The following is an 18,814-nucleotide window of genomic DNA, read 5'->3' on the forward strand; positions in this document are numbered from 1 at the left end:
TCAAGGGCAGGGAGTTGGTTTGTGAACCATCTCGTGTCCCCAGCATCACCCGGCACAGAGGGAAAAGCCTGCAGAGTGACCTCACTGGCCCCTAGCTCAGGCTGTGGCCCCCGAGCCAGAGGGCACATGGACCCCATGATATCCAAAGTTACCCTCCTTTCCGCTTGAACCTCTCTCTGCCCAAGAAATGCTCATTTTCCCAATCTCAGCAGCTCCCTTCCAGGGACCAGGATGACAGACAGAAGAACATGGGAGTTCTTGATACTCACAACATTGCAGCTGCCAGGAAACGTAATGGTCATCAAATGACATCATTTTACATAAGAGGAAGCTGCGGCCCCTGGCAGTACATCGTGGTGGGAAAATCCCAGGCTTCTGATTCAGACAATCTAGGTTCAGATTCCTGCTCTAACACTGCCTGCCTCTGAGGGCTTCAGTTTTCCTAAGTCTGAAACAGATGGTGGTGTCTCCCCTGAAGAATTCTGTTATGCACTCGGCAGAGACCGTGCATCGGTTCTGCTGGGGGCGGCTTGCGTGGGACAGTCTTCAGGGAAGTTCCTGGTGTGCGGGGCTGCTCAGCAGTTGTTTGCTGTGTCCAGAGATGTGATGCGGGTCAGCCCAGGGCTCAGAGGCAGAGCAGGGCAGGAATCACCGCTGGCCTTCCAGGGACTGAGAGACGTTGAGAACAAGCAGAGGGCTGCCTCAGCTAGCATTTGGAACCAGGAGACACCACATCCTGAGCTCTCCCCTCCTCACCTGATGCCATTTGAGGATTTGTTGCCAAATTTGGGTAATTGAGTCACAGGCTCTATCGCTGTTCTCCTGATTGCTTCTCCTGTTCTCATCTGTTGGTTGTTTGGTTTTTAAAAATGTTTATTTACTTTGAGAAATAGAGCGAGCAGGGAGAGAGGCAAAGGGGTGGGGGGAGAGAGAGAATCCCAAGCAGGTTCTGCTCAGTCAGCATAGAGCCCGACATGGGGCCCAGTCCCACGAACCTCGAGATCATGACCTGAGCTGAAATCAAGAGCTGGACACTCCGGGCACCTGGGTGGCTCAGTGGGTTAAGTGTCTGACTTTGGCTCAGATCATGATCTCACGGTTTGTGAGTTCGAGCCCCACATCTGGCTCCATGCAGACAGCTCAGAGCCTGGAGCCTGCTTTGGATTCCATGTCTCCCTCTCTCTCTGCCCCTCCCCTGCTCATGCTCTGTCTTTCTTTCAAAAATAAGTTAAAAAAAAAAGAGTTGGACACTGAACTGACTGAGCCCCCAGGCACCCCCGATGCTGTTTTTAAAGGGATTATTCCAAACAGATGCTTACCTGGCACCCTCCCCTCCCTGCCATGCCCAGGATGACCACCATGCGGACATCAGCTATGCTTTCATTTTGTTTAAGCTTCTCAAAGTCACAACATTCATATCAGCTCTTAAAGCTCCTCAGAGCTTTCTGCTGGCAGTGGTGGCCCGGTGTCCCCAGGCCTGTCCATATTGGCCATATTGGAGCACAGGACCCTGCTGATTCCAGCTGATGGACGAGCTCTGGGCAAGGAAGGGAGGCCTTTGCTAGGGGAGGCAGAGAGTTTGTCAAGTGTAGCTGAGAAACAGAAGGGCCTTCCTGCACACCTTTATCCGGGGATGCTTCGGGTCTGCACCGGAGAAACTCACACCTCCAGGAGAAGAGGAGCGTGGCTCCTGGCCCCAGCCCCACTACTTGCTGCTCGTGACTGCGGGCAAGCACTATGCCTTCTTGGCTCCTTTCCCGACTGTGCAGTCACGAGGTTGGAGCCCATGCTCTCTGAGGGCCTCAGGGCTCTGCCTTCCCATCTCCCCTGCCCCTTCATCTCCCCTCCTGCTCCTGAGTAGTGCCGGGGCTGCCACCGCTGCAGGGAGCCAGAGACGGAGGGGCTGGGACTGCAGGGCCGCTTGGGGTACGGGGACAGGTGATGACCCCACAGCGCCTCTGCAAGGAGCTCCAGAACACTGGCGGCAACATGGCCACCATGAGGGCATCGTTCACCCTGCCATCCCCTTTCCAGAGGACTGGCACGGCCTCTGCCACCCCACTTGATCCTGGCACCCACCCTCTGGGTTGTGAGGGTTAGTCCTTGATTCACGGGTGAGGAAACAGAGGCTCAGGCCCAAGGCCAGGTGGGATGTCCTAGTCAGGACAGCGGGCCCATCAGCAGGCTTCCTGTCCTGCCCAGCCAGCCAAGGGGCTTCTCGGACCCTTCGTCCATATCACCTTGCTGATGGCTGGAGCCCCGGTGCCTCTACCTGCACTTACTTGTCCTGCATGTGGGAGTGTGTTTGCCACATGCCTGATGAAGATGGCAGACACGTGGCCCCACGCGTCACACCATAGTTGCGCTCAGGACAAGAACGTGGGATGAGGAGAGGGGCCCAGGGTGCCTTGCCCAGCTGGGAGTGGCTGAGCCTGGTCTCAGACCCCGGGCTCCCACCTCCCCCGAGCTGCCCTCCCAGCCTGCCTGCCCACAGCCACACCCCAGGGTTGCGTTTCATGTAGTCACAGTGTCTGGGCTTGAAATCCTGTCTTTTTCTCAGCCATTCCTGGGGTGCCCCGTATCGTCGTGCCTTGTGTTTCAGACCCTTAACTTACTGATGTTCACTGTGGAAAAGACAGACTGCTTGGGGCAAAATGTCACATAGTTAGCATTACTAGAAATTAACAAAGATTACAAAAACTAGGAAAAATCTAAGGGACAGGGAGGCAGAATATAAAACATACTGGACTTGGGGCGCCTGGGTGGCTCAGTTGGTTAAGCATCCAACTTTGGCTCAGGTCATAATCTCATGGCTCGTGAGTTCAAGCCCCACATTGGACTCTGTGCTGACAGCTCAGAGCCTGGAGCCTGCTTCTGAGTCTGTGTCTCCCTCTCTCTCTGCCCCTCCCCCACTCATGCTCTATCAAAAATAAACATTAAAAAGTTGTTAAAATAAACTTAAAAAAATTAAAAATAAAACATACATAGATGTCCCTCAAAATGACAACCTCAGCCTCCTTCCTCCAGAATTCACGAGAAGGTCACAGGGAGAAGGTCTGGGAAGACCCTAGGGAGGCCTCAGGGACAGGACAGGATGGGCTCTGAGGCTGGAGAAGGCAGGCTGGATTTGGTAAAAGATGAAACGGTGCTCTTTCCTGGCATCCCTTTCAGACCTCCTGCCTTTCTTGGAACCTGTCCCCAGCCCCTCCCCTTTTTATCTCCCCCATATTCTTTCATGCTGACCACAGCCAGCCTCTGCTTTCTCTCTCCCTCTGCTTCCAGCCCTCAGCCTCCACTCCCGCTCTGGGCTTCTCCATCCCTCGCTCCCTCTGTCCCCTGCCTGGGTCCCCCCACTGTGGCGTGCCCACCCTCTCACAGCTTCTCTGGCCACTGTCTTTTAGGTCGCCCAGACCACAGGCCACGTATGTGAATGGTGGCCTTCCGGCCACACAGCACATCAAGCAGGAGTCCCTACCTGACTACAGGGCCATGACGGAGGCCCGCACACCCCTGTCCGCTCACTGCCGGGCCCCGCCAGCCACTGGCCTGCACTCAGACCTGGACCTGCCGGGCCGGGGCCTCGCCAACCCTGCACCTTCCTGCTACCTTCTGGGCAGTGAACCGAGCCCCGGCCTGGGCCCGCAGCCCGAGGCCCACCTCCCCGAGGGCGGCCTGAAGCGCTGCTGCCTCCTGGGCCTGCCCTCCACCTCTTCAGCCTCCTCCTCCCCCTGCGCTTCCTCCGATGTCACCTCCATCATCCGCTCTTCCCAGACAGCTCTGGTCAGCTGTGTGAACGGACTCCGGAGCCCCCCTCTGTCGGGAGACGTGGGGGGGCTTTCCAAGCGAGCCCGGCCTGGCCCTGCAACCACAGAGAGCCATGAAGGCAGCTTGCAACTTGAAGCCTGCCGGAAGTCAGGCTTCCTGAAGCAGGAGCCCACGGACGAGTTCTCAGATCTCTTTGGGCCTCCCCAGCAGGGCCTGCCACCCCCCTACCCTGTGTCCCAACTGCCACCCGGCTCGGGCCTCGGAGGCCTGGGGCTGGGCCTGGTGGGCAGGGGGACGGCCGGCCGGCAGGCTTGCCGCTGGGTGGACTGCCGTGCGGCCTATGAGCAGCAGGAGGAGTTGGTGCGGCACATCGAGAAGAGCCACATTGACCAGCGCAAGGGCGAGGACTTCACCTGCTTCTGGGCGGGCTGCGTGCGCCGCTACAAGCCCTTCAACGCCCGCTACAAGCTGCTCATCCACATGAGGGTGCACTCGGGTGAGAAGCCCAACAAATGCATGGTGAGTCCCCCGGCCACCGGGCCGCGCCCCTGCCTGGCCAAGCTCTCAGGGCTAGGGGCAGCCTACCTGGGGCTCCTTCCCTGTGCTCGAGGAGGGGAGGACCAGGGCTGTGGATGCGGTCCCTGGTCAAGACAGTCAGCGCCCTGATCACTGGGAACCTTGGCTTCTCCACTCACCAGGTGCCCATCCCCTGCCCCAGGGCATACCGCATGGTCAAACACCCTTGTTCAGGTGGTGACAACACATGCTGTGAGGTCAGAGCGGGCCTGGCCACCTTCTGTCTTACACACAGATGCTCAGTGCCTCACCCACCCTTGTTTGAGTGAGTCGTGGGGCACGTGCTCTCTTCCAGCACTGGGCCTTCATCTGGTGCCTTCCCAGGGAGGCTGTCTGGGCCTTGGAGCAGCTCCTGGGCTTGGCTTCCTCTGAGGAGCACTAGGTCCTCACAGGCGTCTGGCTGGAGAGCTTGGGCCCTGGAGCAGGTTTTGAGGTTAGGCGAGGGTTAATGGATAAGGCCCTGGGTGCACCTGCAGCACCTCGGCTGGGGTTGAGCCTCAGGTTTCCAGGGACACATGCACACACGTGCTAACTGTGGGCACTGAGGCTTCCAGCCCTTCTGACTGGTCATTTCTGCGTTGTGCCCTCATGGTGCTAGGAACCCATATCTGTCTTAGTCCCTCCCCTCAGCCGAGCTATTGTGTCTAACCCCAAGGCCCAGCTACCCCACCGGGAGAGGCTCCTGCCCGGGAGTGGAAGGGCCGGAGGAGCCACCAAGTCCTGCAGGGCCCAGCTCTGTCTTTTGGCCACTGGGGCGTTGGTGATGCAGGGGAGAAAGCAATGTGTCTGGCTTGCAAGGCCAGCGTCCTAACTGATGTTGAGTGCCGCCACACGTGCATGCTGTCACCGATGCTGGACCCCTCTTCATGAAGCATTAGTGCGCCTCTGTCCCTGCTCAAGGCCCAGCGTCATATTTACAGGGACCACAGGGAGGCAGGAAGCTTTGGCGACCAGCAGTAGAAACTCCACCCTTCTGGGACCAGGTGGTCCCCTTGGGGCCCCGGCCACTTGTGGCGCTCTGGTCTGGGCATCCAGCTCAACCCTCAAGGTGGGGCTGGGTCTTGAGGATGAGGAGAGGCAGTGAACAGCCTCTGCGAAAAGACAGGACTAGGAGGGAGCCTGTGGTTGGTGCACTGGTGTTGGGGGGAGGGGCTGGACGAGGCAGGCTGCGGATCCGACTTCATCATGCGCCTTGGGGCTGAAGCCATGCTGGAAAGGGCTGGTGGCCGGGACAGTCCTGGGGATGCTCCTATTCATCTGGGGTGCTGTAACACATGGCTTGCTGAAAGGCATGCCCCCTCACCCCATCTCTGGAAGGAGATGACCAGCAGACTACTGGCAGACAGAGGGCACCGTCCCTGAGACTGTGGAGCTGACAGCTGTTGAGCGGCAGTTCTTGATGTCTTCTCTCCTGGGGGGGAGCCTTCTGGTGTCTGTGGGAGCCGGTGTGGAGGCCCAAACCCTGGTGCAGCGCGGGCCGGGGCCTCCGCCCACCGGGGCCTCCTGTGTGGAGTTACAGCATCCAGTGGTGCCTGTGTTGGACGGCAGGTGTCCTGAGGTCACGTAGCCTTCCCTGCCCATTTTCTGAGGAACAGAGGCCCAGTAATTGGGTCAGAGAGGCCCAACTTACTCAGTGCAGTCTGGGGATCTTTGAGGTTCTCTTTCCTGAGCCTCCCAGGATCTCGTTGGGTTCGACAGCCTGCACAGAACACTGGCTTACACCTGGCTCATGCCTGGCTCTGGGGACCCAGACATAGACTTTCCAAGGTCTTTGCCTGCAGACAGTCATGGTCAGCAAGGGGTGCGAGATGGATGTGGACAGGTTCTGGATGGAGTTTGCATAGACCCAAGAATAGGAGACCCAGAGGGCTTTCTGGAGGCGGCAAGGTTCAGGCTGTGTCTGTACTTGCCCATGGTTATGTTTAATCTTTACAAAAGTCCTGTAAAACCAAGGGTTTACAGATAAAGAAACAAGGTATCAGTGGAGTCCGTGGAGTCCCACCAGCCTTCTACCTGCTACTCTGAGACCACTTTATCTTGCCTCCTGAGGGGTTCAAGATTGTGATGCTAACAACAGCAAGCAGCCTCTGAGTACAGACTGTGTGCAGAAGCCGTTCTAAATGATACCTCCATGCAGTCCTCATAACAGTTCTACAGGGTAGATCCTATTAATTCCCATTTTACAGATGAGGAAACTGAGGTTCAGAAAGATTGCTTAATTTGCGCCTGGTCACACAGCTAGTTAAGGGCAAACAGTAACAACAATAATAACAGAGACTCACAATCATCATAGCAATAATAGTAACAACAATAAAAATAACTTGCCTGAGGTTACACAGCTAGGAACCATTAGAGTGAAATCCGAACCCACATCTTCCAGAACTGTGATGGTTTTGTTTGTGTAGATTGTCCCATTACCCCCCTTATTCTCTGAGGTTCGGACCAGCCCTGCTGAGTGCCATCATCGGCATGGTGACAGAGACCTGTGCGGGGAGCGCTCCCCCTTCCTGTGATGCCGGTGCAGTAGGTGACCCAGGGGAAGGGGCCCCAGCCCTCATCCAAATAAATACAGCCTCCCTTCCCTGTAAAATTATTAATTTCTCATGACAGGCCTCTGCTACCATGTGCTGTAATAGACAAAGGAATTTTGGACCCAGATCCTCTGGAGAACAGGAAATAGATGAGACACTTTGATTGAAGAGTAAATGGCCCACTAAAATAGCAGTTAATCCTTTTATTATCTTTCCAGCAGCCGTTTCCACAGTTCTTTCATGAGGTAAGCCTTCCCCGCCCCATCCAACTGTACCCCGCCGGGCCTGCCAGCTGGTTTACATTTAGCCCGCGGAGCCTCCGCTCACGCACCCGGCAGGCCCGGAGGCGCGGCCAGGAGCCGCCTGCCCTCTGCCCAGGTTCTCAGTCCACCCCGGGATTGGCCTCGGCTCTCAGGGGGGCGCCCGGGGGTAGACCGCGCCATCTGTCCCCCCACCCTGCTCTGCCCTCTCCCCGGCCCATCCACGGCATCCAGAGGAAGCTCCCTAATCTCTTTGCAATATCCTGTTATGTTTCTTATGTTGTCCGAGTTGTCTTAGCCTTATTAAATTTGGGGTTTCATCTGCATTCAGAGAGCGAGGCTACATCCAACCCAAATACTGCCGCGACGCCTCGGAGACGTTAACTTTGGAAAGATTAATTTCTTGCTTTCTTAGATTGGCTCTCCCAGACGGTTGGAATTCTGATTGTCTGAGACTGCAGAAATTAGCAGGCCATGTAGTTTGCTTTTCTCCCCATCAAGAAAAAGAGAGGCAGAGCGAAAAAGGAAAACCTTTCATAACCTCAGGTTTTATAAAATAACAATAATAATGATAACAATTCCTGCCTTTGTGAAGAGTTTGACCAAAGCTGCAAGTCCAGTGTGCAAGGTGTGTGTAGATGGGTCTGGAGTCACACAGACCCAGGTCCCCTCCTGGGCCAGCCAGGTAGCAGCTGTATGACCTCAGGCAGGTGACTTAGCCTCTCTAAACCATAGTACATTTGGTTGCAAAATGGGATGATAATAGTACCTCCGTTTTAGGATTGTTGTCGTGAGGGTTTTAAGTGATGACACAGGGAAGTGCTTAGTTAGTTCTCTTGTCCCCTGTCACGCTCTGTCACTTCGACCATCTCAGGAGATTCACACCGTAGCCCTAAGAGTTACAACAGGATCATTTGTGGCTATCTTACAAATAAAGAAACCCAAAAGAGCCTGTCAGTAGCAGAGCCAGGACTTGAGGTCAGCCCATTCCAACAGCCTTCACGCATGCCAGTGGCCTGGCCGGCTGTCTGCCGCCAATGTGGAGCACCTGCTCTGTGCCAGGCAGTTTCTGCTTGGGGTGATGGGAGCTAGAAGGGGGAGACGGGGTAGAAACATACGGAGGAGGCTCTGGTCCCTGCCCTCAGGGGCCCGGTGTGCAGCTGGAATCTGGGGGCCGGGGCTGCCTAGCTTCCTCTGGGAGCTGCACCTGCACTGGCCAACTGGTCCCCATCCCTTACGCCCCCTCCGCTATCAGACCTGGGACTGGGGAAATACATCCCACCAAAAGCCGAGCCTTACTGGTTGGCCGTAATCAGCCAGGGAATCAGACACGAGCCACCTGGCTGGGCCTTTAGTGGGGACCTTGCCCACCCCCCAGAAGGGCCAGCCTGGGCCAAAGCCACTCTCCTCTCCCATAATCCTGGGGCTTCTGGCTCTCCCTTTGTGCTTTGCCTCAGTCCCATAACCCCTGAGAAACAAAACGCGGGGTGCTGGGAAAGGTGAGGGAGGCGGAAGGAGGTGCTCTTGGTCAAGACTCCGAGATTCTAAAGCCTGGGTCCAGGGCCGGCCATGTCCCAGTCCATCTTCAGAAAACCACTGGTCAAAACGCTGAGGCCCAGAGAGGCCCAATCAGGTTCCAAGGTCATACAGTCGTCCAAGTGGCACGGCACAGTGACACATCAGATTTGCCCACCCACCCTGCCAGGCTGTGAGTTGGAAGTCAGAGAGAAGCTTGACTTGGGGTCTGAGATTGTATCTTATGGGAGGTCCTCAGGGAGAAGAGAACTATTGCATTCTGAGGTATGCGACAAACAGCCATGAATCACCATGCCCATTTTTTCAGAAGAAATCCATGTTCACAGGTGCAATGTCTTGTTCAGCATCACCTGGCTCAGCTGCCAGGCCTGCTCCATGGGCCACATGGCCATTCACCCACCTGCCTCTGCTCAGCCTCTTCCACACAGAGTCAAGTTGGTGCTTCTGAAACCACAATGGGAGGGGGGGGCCTGCCGCACATTTTGAGCCCGGCCCCATGGGTTGGCCATTGTTTCTAGGCCAGCAGACACCCTGACTCATGTTAACATCTCCAACTCATCCTTGGGAATTTTCCTAGCGCCCAAAATGTGTGAGCAGGTGGGTCTTCCAGTCCATCTTCATCATGTACAGAGGAGAGACAGGGAAAACAGATCCTGAGAGGATGGTGAGGGGCCCAGGGGCCCACAGCAAGTGGGGCAGCTTCCGTGGACAGGGAGTTCCCTGAAGGGGCTGGTGACCAAAAGTTGGGGAATGTTAGATTGTGGGGAGAGTGACTTCAGATGAGGGAAGAGCCTTTCCCAGAAACACTCGCCTTACCTAAAAGACCCGTGCCCCTGCATGCCGGGCCTCCTGTTTGGATCCGGCTGTCCTGAGACAAAGATGAGGTGATACGAGACTTCTGGCACCATGGGAAGGACATCCACCACCCTGGAGTCTCATGCTGTTCCTGCTGGATGAAGGAGGGAGGGGAGCCCGAGCTGAGGATTTGAGGCCTGGCTGCATCACCTTGTCTATGTCAGTCAAGATGGCTGGAACATTATTGGGAATTTTTCAGCTTATATAGGGCTTCTACACAGACATTCCTCAGAGACTGGAATCATTACCCCCATTTTACAGATGGTGAAAGGGCAGTCTAGTTCATGCCCAAGTTTAGGCCTCAAGGGCATCAATAGGGTCAAATTTGAACCCAGGTCTGTATGTTAGCCGTGACCCCAAGCCCCCTCTCAGGCAGAGGACCGTCAGTCTGCCTATAAATATCAAGAATATATCCAGATTTGAAACTCATTTCAGCAAGCCGTCACTGAGCACGCACCTCTAAGTACCAGGTCCTGGTGGACCCGGGGGTCACAGAAGGGAATCAAAGCCAGCTCTGGCCTGGAGGAGGCTTTGTTAAGCCAATAGACATTTGCACTGATCTATTTTCCCATGCTAATCCCCCTCCCAACCTTGAGAGTCTGTTGCAGGGCCGACACCTCCCCCCCCCCCCCCCCCCCCCCCGCTGATATTATGATGCCTTTGTTTCATCTTGGAGGAGAGGGCACTGTGGGATGAGAGGTGAGACATTTCACCTTCTTTAAAATAAAGAAATAAGTCATCCGAAGACAAGCTTTCTTTCTGGAGGCTGGGCTTTCCAGTGAGCTAAAAAGCTACAAAATGGAGCATGGTTTAAAACCCCTGCTCTTGAAAACCCTGCTGTAAATGAGCGCAGAGAGGTCAGGCTGGCCCAACCAGCTTAGGTGACAAGTCCTTCCCCTTTGGAAATGGCGTCTGAGCCTCACTTCGTTCTCAGGTGGGAAGGAGCCGGGTTGGAAAACCTTTCTGGGCAAAGGCAGCTTTTAAGTTGGCGTGAAGATATGCCCTTTTTAATGACCCTGACTAGGATCCGTCCTGGGATCGTATCCGTTCTCATGTCTGCTTTTTATTAGATGGGAAACCTGAAGCCCAGAGAGGGTGCACAGTGGCCCAGTGTGACCCAGCAAGTTAATGGTAGCCATGGGATGCCTGTTTCATTTCTCCCTGCCCTGAGCCTTCCTCTGCAACGGAACTCCTGGAGACTCTTTGCACACTCCGGCTCCTTTCACTCTTCTGGGCCTTGGCTTTTGCTGGTCTGTCTGTCTGCAATACCTTTCCCAGTCCAGCAAACTCCTAACCATCCTTCACAACCCAGTCCAAGGTCCCTTCCTCCGCTCCTCCCCTTTCCATGCCTCCCACCCTCCCCACACATGTTGCTCCAGGTAGAACATCATTTCCTGGTGTGGCCAAGTGTCTTGGGGACCGCGTGCCCTTTGACGTCTGGCTCGGCCTTGGAGGTGGAGGAGCTAAGCCTGCTCTCTGTGCAGAGCCCTGTGCCCTGTGCCTGAAATACCCTGGACGCTGTCCTCCAGAGCAATTTCCAGTGAAGTCCCAAGGTTGGCAGGGCCCTAAAAATGGGCACATCCACCCTCCAATCTGGTGCTTCAAGTTTTTCTGCAAGAAAGCCTGAACTTGACACGTGGCTTTGCCACCTGACGGCCTGAGACTGTGTGTGAGTAACCTGGCTTCTGTAAGGCCCTGTGGTCTTACCTGTGAGGTAGAAGGAACAGGACAACCGGGAGGCTCCCATGGGATGCCGTACGTGAGGTGCTTCTGCAATGCCTGGCACATAGCAAATACACAGCAAATAGTTGGACTGTTTGGGGCGGGTTGTATTAGGAAAAGAGGAAAGGGAGAGTCTGAAATGGAGAGAAGCCATGCAGTCGTGAACATCCCCATAGGAACAGAAAGGGCTGATGTAAGTCCCAGCTTGGTCACAGACTGGCTGTGTGATCTTGGATAGATCACCTCACTATGCTGAGCCTCAGTTTTCTGAGCTGTGAAATGGGATAATGTCTAGCACTCTGTTCGTGGGGGCCCAATTTACACTAGTGCCTTTCCCCCTCTTGAACCCCAAATTCCAACTCCACTGAGTTTGGCTTAAAGTGGGATGTCTTCCTCTCTCCTCTTGTTTTTGAAAATCAAGCTCAGGGGCTTCCTAAGGAGAGGTTTCCTAGGTCAGAGTCCTGGACGGGAGGAGAAACTGAGGCTCCAGATAGAAATAACTTGCCTGGGGGGGGAGGGAGAGGACCTGGAGACAGGTGTGGAGGCTCATCCAGCTGTCCTGCGCACTGGCTGTGGAACCTTAAGCAAGTCCCTTCACGCGCCAGTTTCTGCTCACGCATCTGTAAAGGAAGGGCTGTGATGCTCGTCCAGAAAAGTCTCTGTGAGCCGCAGAGGGGCCGTGCTCTATAAACCTCAGAGTGCGCTTCGGGAGGGAGCAAGCTGAGTTCCAACATCCAGGCCCCAGAGGACACGGGCACCCTCATAGGCGTGTTCCTCCCGGATCATGTGGCATGTGGCTGATGGCTGCAGGCTCCCCAAATGCGGTTCCCAGCCTGCAGCTCGCCAGGGCCTCCTCCCTCCCTGCGCCACAGCCCACCCTCCTCACATCCACCTCCACCTCCCACCCCCCCACCCCATCCACTTCCCCAGCCCTCCCCTACCTCATCTCCATCCCTGCCCACCCCTTCTGTCTTCTTTAAATTCTGAGTCAGAAATCCACGAGCCACATGGATGCCTAACCAGCCCTGGGACCTCAAAAAAGTCACGTGGCCTCGGGGAGCCTCAGTTTCCTGTGTGTGTGCAGGGGAGACAGTTGTGAGATTAAATGAGATCATGCATGCGGAGCACTTACCTCATGCCTGATGAATACTTGGCTCTTGAAAACAGGAGCCCTTGTTCTTTTTTTTTCTTTGAGTCATCAAACCTAAGGTCTCACACTGTAAGAGCACCAAACTTGAGGGTACAGGAACTCTGGCCAAGTTTTGTGAACTCAACACTGCTTTATGGAATATGAAAAACATTAAGGATTAAAAAAAACACAACCCTCTGAATTGAATTTAAAATAATAAAAGGAGGAAAACTTTTTAATTTAATGTAAATGGCATTGACATGATTGTCTTATTAGAATGAGAAAGTCAGATAAAATCAATAGTGACTCTAAGAAAGAGTCCAGACCATGTTTTCGGAGAGGAACATCCTGGAAACGGTAAACTTCATGATTGAGCATTAATAGGCACTGTCTCCACTGGATGGCAGATGGGTTGGCTGGGCTGATGTCCATGCCTCATGTGGACTGCCACAGTGATGGACCCTGAGGTCCTGCCCCCATCTGTGACATGGGTCATGGTCACGTGAGCCCTATGGACTCAGTCACCGAGGCTACTCTAAGACCCAGGATACTCAGGACTCCTTACCTGTGCCCCTCCATCAGGAGAGAGCCTTGTGTGCTCATCCGTGTTGTCTGTCTCCTGACCCCTGCCAACCTTTCAACAGCTTATGGACACCCATACTATGGCAGGTTTGATGCTAGACACATGGGGTGCAACATCAAATGGAGAATGGTGGTGAAGGGATGAACACAGAAGAGGGAGGAGGCTCCCCACAGGATGTCGTGAGAGCTGGGCTTTGAAGGGTGAGTAGAAGCTTTCCAGGTGTCGATCACGAGGAAAGGCTTTTCAGGGAAAGGGAACAACATGTGCAAAAGTTTTGAGATGTGACAGTCTCAGCCCTTGGGAAGAACATAGGTGTCTCCTTGTGCTTGGAGTGTGTTACCCACATGGGGCCAGGAGCAGAAATGGTAGTTGGAATTGGAACTTAAAGGGCCTCCAAGTTCAGTATAAGGAGCTTCGGCTCTACCCGGAGGGGAGTGGAGGGAGTGGTGGAAAGGTTCTGAGCAGGAGACTAACACAATGAGTGTTAACACGGAGAACCCTGGGCATGTGGTGGGTACACAGTCCTCGGAGGGGGAGTGGCAGCAGGCAGATGAGGACACGGAGGCAGGACAGAGCTCTCTCCCCCAGGTCCACCAGAGCAGCACAGCCAGCAGAGCTGGCCGTCAGCCATGGCCTGGGCACCGCGGGCCCGGCCGGCTCAGCCCAGCGAGCCACACTGGGGCACCACGTCCGTAAGGTTGGGTAACCGAGCTCAGCTCCCTTTGGAAGTGGTGTCCAGCACATTCACCAGTGGGAAATGGGAAAGGCATTTCCCATAATGTGGTTCTGTAAAGTTTGCACAACTGTTCTTTGTTTTCTGTCCATCCCCACAATAAATCTTCCTCCGCTGCCAGGACCGGGGCCTCTGCGGTCTGTAAGTGATTACGGCACCGAATTGTGCGGCGCTGCCTCCTCACGATGCATTCTTCTGACATGGGTCGTGATAAAATGGGAGCTCATCACTGGGACTCTGTGGCTTTGTAAGTGGCGATTTCCAAATAGCTAGGAGGTGGCCGCCTGAAGGGGCACAGCCCACGCTTGCCATCCGCATGCCCCCGACCCCCTGGGTGAGTCTGCCATGCTAAGGACATGAGCCGGAGAGGACAGGCACGCACAGGACAGGGCTATTCGTTTCTTGCAGATGGGACAGTGGGGCTAGAGGTTTCTGCAGGACTGTGCATTGCTGTGGGCAAGACCGGGAAGTTCCTGGGGTGCGCGTCCCCCAGCGAGTGCCTGACTTACCATCCAGCAGCCTTTTTGTTTTATCAGAACTGAAAAGCATAGGGTTTTGAGCTGAAGGTAACATGTGCGCCTTCCCAGGGCCCTGGGATGTCCCTGTGCCAGGGGAACCCACAGGGCAGAGGCAGGACCTGTTTTACAGTGAAGTCACTGAAATCCAGAGCTCCTGCTGCCTGGCCAGATGTCCCATCTGGGACTCTGTCTCATGTCCCTGGCTCCCTGCTCCGTGATCTTCCCACAGCCCACAGTAGCCTTTGCACCCCCATTTAACCACAAGCCTGTGCTTCCCAGAATCTTCTGAGCCCACGTTTCAGGAGTCATTTTGGCCTGTGGGGTCATTTCTGACTAGGTTCAGTTGCCAATGATGACAATAGCTTTTGGAAGTCAAGAGGGTTTGGCTCCAGGGAGAAATGAGTCTGCAGTGCCTCAGATATTTCCTTAAGGTCCTCCTGCTTTTCCAAACCCTGCTACCTGCTCCCATCCCTCCTCCCCAGGCATCCAGGACAAGAGGAGGTGGTTCACTGAGGCCGTAAGTCCCCGTGCCTATTTCTACTTTTGCTGTTTGCTTATGTGGAAACAGGCCTGCAGAGAGGATTTGGCTCAATGAAGATCACAGAGCAAATGGAAGGAAAAACTCGGCTCCCCCACCTCCCAGCCGGTGCCCTTCCCAAACCCCACAGAGCCACTGTCTGTTGAGAACCTACTAAGCGCCAGGCCCCGTGTTGAGGGCTTGCATGCACTGTCTCCATCTGTCCCGCCACTCCCTCCTGCATCCTAAAGAGCACACAGACTTATGTCACGTTTGCACTGGGGAAGAACCCTCCAGGGCATCCCATCGGATGCTGCCCCCAATCCCTGCAGCACCCTTTGACAGATGGGGACCTGCTGACTCGATAGAGGTCACACAGCGGGAGATGGCTTGTGGCTTGTGCAGCCCACGCATGTCAGCATCACCTTCCCCTCCGGCAGAGTCTGGTCGTGGAGCATTGCCCAGCACGCTCCAGGGAGACTCTAGCCGGCAGTAGTTTTCAAACCTCACACCTCTTTACGTGCATGACTGATCGCGGTGGGTGTCAGGCCCCCATGAAGCCTGGCTTGTGCAGAAGCCCACAGGCATCCCTTCCCCTGCCTGCCCCTGCTCTTTACTTTCTTCATGCCCACAGAGCCATCTGGCCTTGGGACCTCAGTGTCTTCACCTCAGCGATGAGGACTTTGTTAGTTGAAAGCTCTTTGGACTCAGGCCCCGATTTGGTCAGTATAGGTAGTGACAGCGTGGCCCATGAGTTCAGAGCTTGGTTCCCTCCCCAGCTCTGCAGTCAAACTGCCATGTGGTTCTGGGAAAGTCACCAGACCCCTTTGGGCCCTCGGTTTTCTCATCTACAAAATGGGAGGCTTGGATTCCAGGTTTCCTGAGATCCTTTGGACTCAGATGTTAGACATCCATCTCTATCAGCCCCGGGGAGGAGGAAGGAGTGGGAGGACAAAGAAAGGACAAGTGGGGGGCCCCCAGTGAACCCTCTGGTCTCAGTTCCTTCCACACTTTGCTCTGCTCAAACCACCCGGCTCCTGGCTATTCCTCCAACAGACCAAGCTCATTCCTACCTCAGGCTTTTCGCCCAGCTGTTCCCTGTGCCCCAGATGCTCTTGTCCAGCCCCACCTCTGTCTGCCTGTGCTTCTCTCCCGAATGCTGCTGCCGCGGCTGCTCACTGTTCGGTCTCCACAGGTTCTGTTGTTATGACTGTGGGCCCAGAGCTGGAGCAGGACAACAGTTTTGTATGAATTGATGACAAAAATGCATTATAGCCAAGAATGCAACAAGGGAAAAGCAGCTACTTGAAAGCATGAGGAAGGAAGGAAAGTGGTATTTGTTAGGAATGTGCTCTCCTCCAGATACCAGGCTAAGCCCTTTGTTCGTGTTTTCTCAGTGACATTCTGATGTTGGCATTAGTGGCCATTCTATGGGTGAGTGGACTGTAGCTCGGAGAAGTTCAGTGCTGGGACACCAGCCCCTGGCCTCCCACTGCTCCAGCTTACACTCTGCATCCACACAATTTTCTGTAATCAAGCATGAACTGATCAGTCCTTGTTTTCATTGAGTTTACCCCCAGGGGACCCCTAACAAGGAATCTTAATTATTTACTGGGACTCCTCAAATGCAATCACATGGAATCTGCGCTTTTCATGGGTCTGGAGCTAATCCTTCCAGTTAACCTGTGCTGGATGGCAGGAAATGGTCGCTGGGTCAAGAATCAGCACTACAAGCCCAAGGAATCTTCATGTCCCGCTGTCCTGGCTTCTATGTGCAAGAAGATAGTTGGCCTCCCAGCTCAGGGTGGGCTTGCCGGAGTCAGAGGAAGGGAGTGGTTTGGGGGCAGCTGCCTGGAGCTCCAGACCTGAGACAGGGTGCAAGAACCGGGTCAGGATGGAGGGGCCCTGCAGCTTGTGGCCGCGGGCAGCAGGACAAGAGAGAATGTAGGGAGGTCTTGCAGCCAGTAAGAGTCGGAGTCAAGACTTGACTCCAGGTAAGCCTGCAGGGGTGGCCGCTCCTTGGGAAGATCTAGACCCTGCCCTCAAGGCTCCTGGAATCCAGGTTCTGTGTCCAGGCCCTTGCCTGATCCCTTATTCACCATGACCTTGGCTAGGCAAGCTACTTTCTTGTTCTGGCCTGTTTCCACCTCTGTTCGGTGGAAATGATCATCCTGCCTTATCTGGGTGGAATTGTTTATGGCTCTTCACTCCATATCATCCTCCTAACAACTTCATGTCTTTGGGAACATTGCCCCGTCTGTACAGGACACTGGGGCTTGGACAAGCAGAGCAGTCAGCAGAGGGTCACACACGGGGCCACAGTCATGCCCAGAATCACACAGCAGGTCAGCAGCAATGCTCAGGGTTATGCGGCAGGTCAGCGGCCTTGGCCAGAGTACATACAGTAGGTGTGTAATCATGCATAGGGTTGCATAGTAAGTCAGCAGCCTTGCCCAGAGTCCTATAGCAAGTTAATAGCCAGGTCCAGGGTGGCACAGTGGGTCTGCAAACAGGCCCAGGTCACACAGTGGTTCTGCAGCCAGGCCCAGGGTCACACAGTGGGTCCGCAGCCAGGCCCAAGGCTAGGTATTCCCCTGCCACACCTCTCCTTTCAGTTCTGTCTGCTGTCATGCCCAGGGATGATGTGGCGTTTCTCAGGCCGGCCCTGCTGCTTCTGCTGCTCCTGCCTCCGCTGCTCCGCGGTGAGCCCAGCCCCAGGGCTGGGGGAAGATGAGGTGTGGTCCTGAGACCTGAGGAACAGAGGGTCTGCGGCCTGCAGTCAACACCTCTGTCAGGAAGTTCTCAGCTCGTGCCTTCAAAGCGCCAGCCTTTAATTGTCTCCACATTGTGAACCCAGGAATGTTTGTCCTGACAACTGGTTGGTGAAATCGGTCTGGAGAGCCCCCTCCCACAGCTTTTCAAGAGCTGTCTGAGGTGGTTACAGAAGGGTATAAATTAGCTTCACCTGGCAAGGCCCTACTTCCCTCTGGAATGTTCATGAAAACGCTCCCATTGGATCCTGTCAGACAGAGAAGCGCAGGTGAGGCCTGGGCCCCCAGGAAGTCGGGCAAAGAAGCAGGAGAGTCCTGTAGTCACCGGCGAGGCAGTGAAGTGAGCAGGGCCTCCCCACGGCACCTGCCAAGCCAACACTTCTGGCTCCAGCTTCTTGTTCCATAAAAACACTAAAAATTACATTTTATGATGGCATTGGCATAAAGACATGTATTCATATTGTGTATTAAAACATTTTCTTTGACCTAGATGTTCCTTTTTTCCTTCCGATTTTAAATTAAAAGATTTTCACGAGGCCCTGAAAATTCTGTGGACTCTCGCCACTGTGCCTGCATGCCCAATGGGTACGTCAGCCCAAAAGCCAAGCCCTGCAGAGGCTGGAAGTGCTTATGGTACAGTCCATGCCTCGCCTCTCTCTTCCCTTCTCTGGGCTTCAGCTGCATCCTCTGCAGAGATGAATAGATAGAGGAAACACCAGAAATCCTGTTGTGATGTTCTAGTCTCTTCTTTTCTATTCTAGTCTGTTTTTTTCTTTATCATCGAGTTCTTGGCTTCCATTAAGGATTCATGGACATTTAGAATAAAAGATCTATATGTAGTTAAACTGACAGAGAATGAGAGAAAATGATGTAAACACATGAAAAACCTAAGCTCATTTAGTTATTGTGTCATTTTCTTGGAGCTTCCTAGCAGCCAAGGCAAAGAAAGAAACTTACTGAATTGCCAAATTCTGGTTGTCTGGGAAAGGAAGCAGACCAGCCAGCTTGTGTGCTGGGACCAGTTTTTTCTGGCTCTCAAATCTTTTTGAGGCAAAAGTGAGAGTCACCTGAACTGAATGGCTGCAGGAAGGTGGTTGAATTCATTGATGATAATAGAGTCACCGAACAAAACAGTAGACCTTATTTTCACCAATAATTTTGCTTAACATCCTTTGAGAAAAGTCGGGGCAAGTAAATACGGGCAGTGAAGGTAACTTACTTGTGTTCTCTGGTGTCCTGCTTTTAGTTTGTCCAACCCCTTTTACAGAAGAAACTGAGGCTCAGAGAAGTTAAGTAACTTGACTCTGATCATCCAAAG

General features: G+C 54.3%; 1 protein-coding gene across 1 annotated transcript in view; it reads left to right on the plus strand.

The window, feature by feature from the left end:
* Nucleotides 1–18,814, plus strand: part of GLIS1 (GLIS family zinc finger 1) — a 222,672-nt gene that overhangs the window by 137,972 nt on the left and 65,886 nt on the right. Inside the window, exon 4 of the mRNA XM_029948153.1 lies at nt 3,402–4,284. Within this exon, the coding sequence (XP_029804013.1) occupies nt 3,402–4,284 (883 nt within the window). The remainder of the gene's footprint in view (nt 1–3,401; nt 4,285–18,814) is intronic.

This window comes from Suricata suricatta, chromosome 8, assembly GCF_006229205.1.
Source record: "Suricata suricatta isolate VVHF042 chromosome 8, meerkat_22Aug2017_6uvM2_HiC, whole genome shotgun sequence".
Lineage (NCBI taxonomy): Eukaryota > Metazoa > Chordata > Mammalia > Carnivora > Herpestidae > Suricata > Suricata suricatta.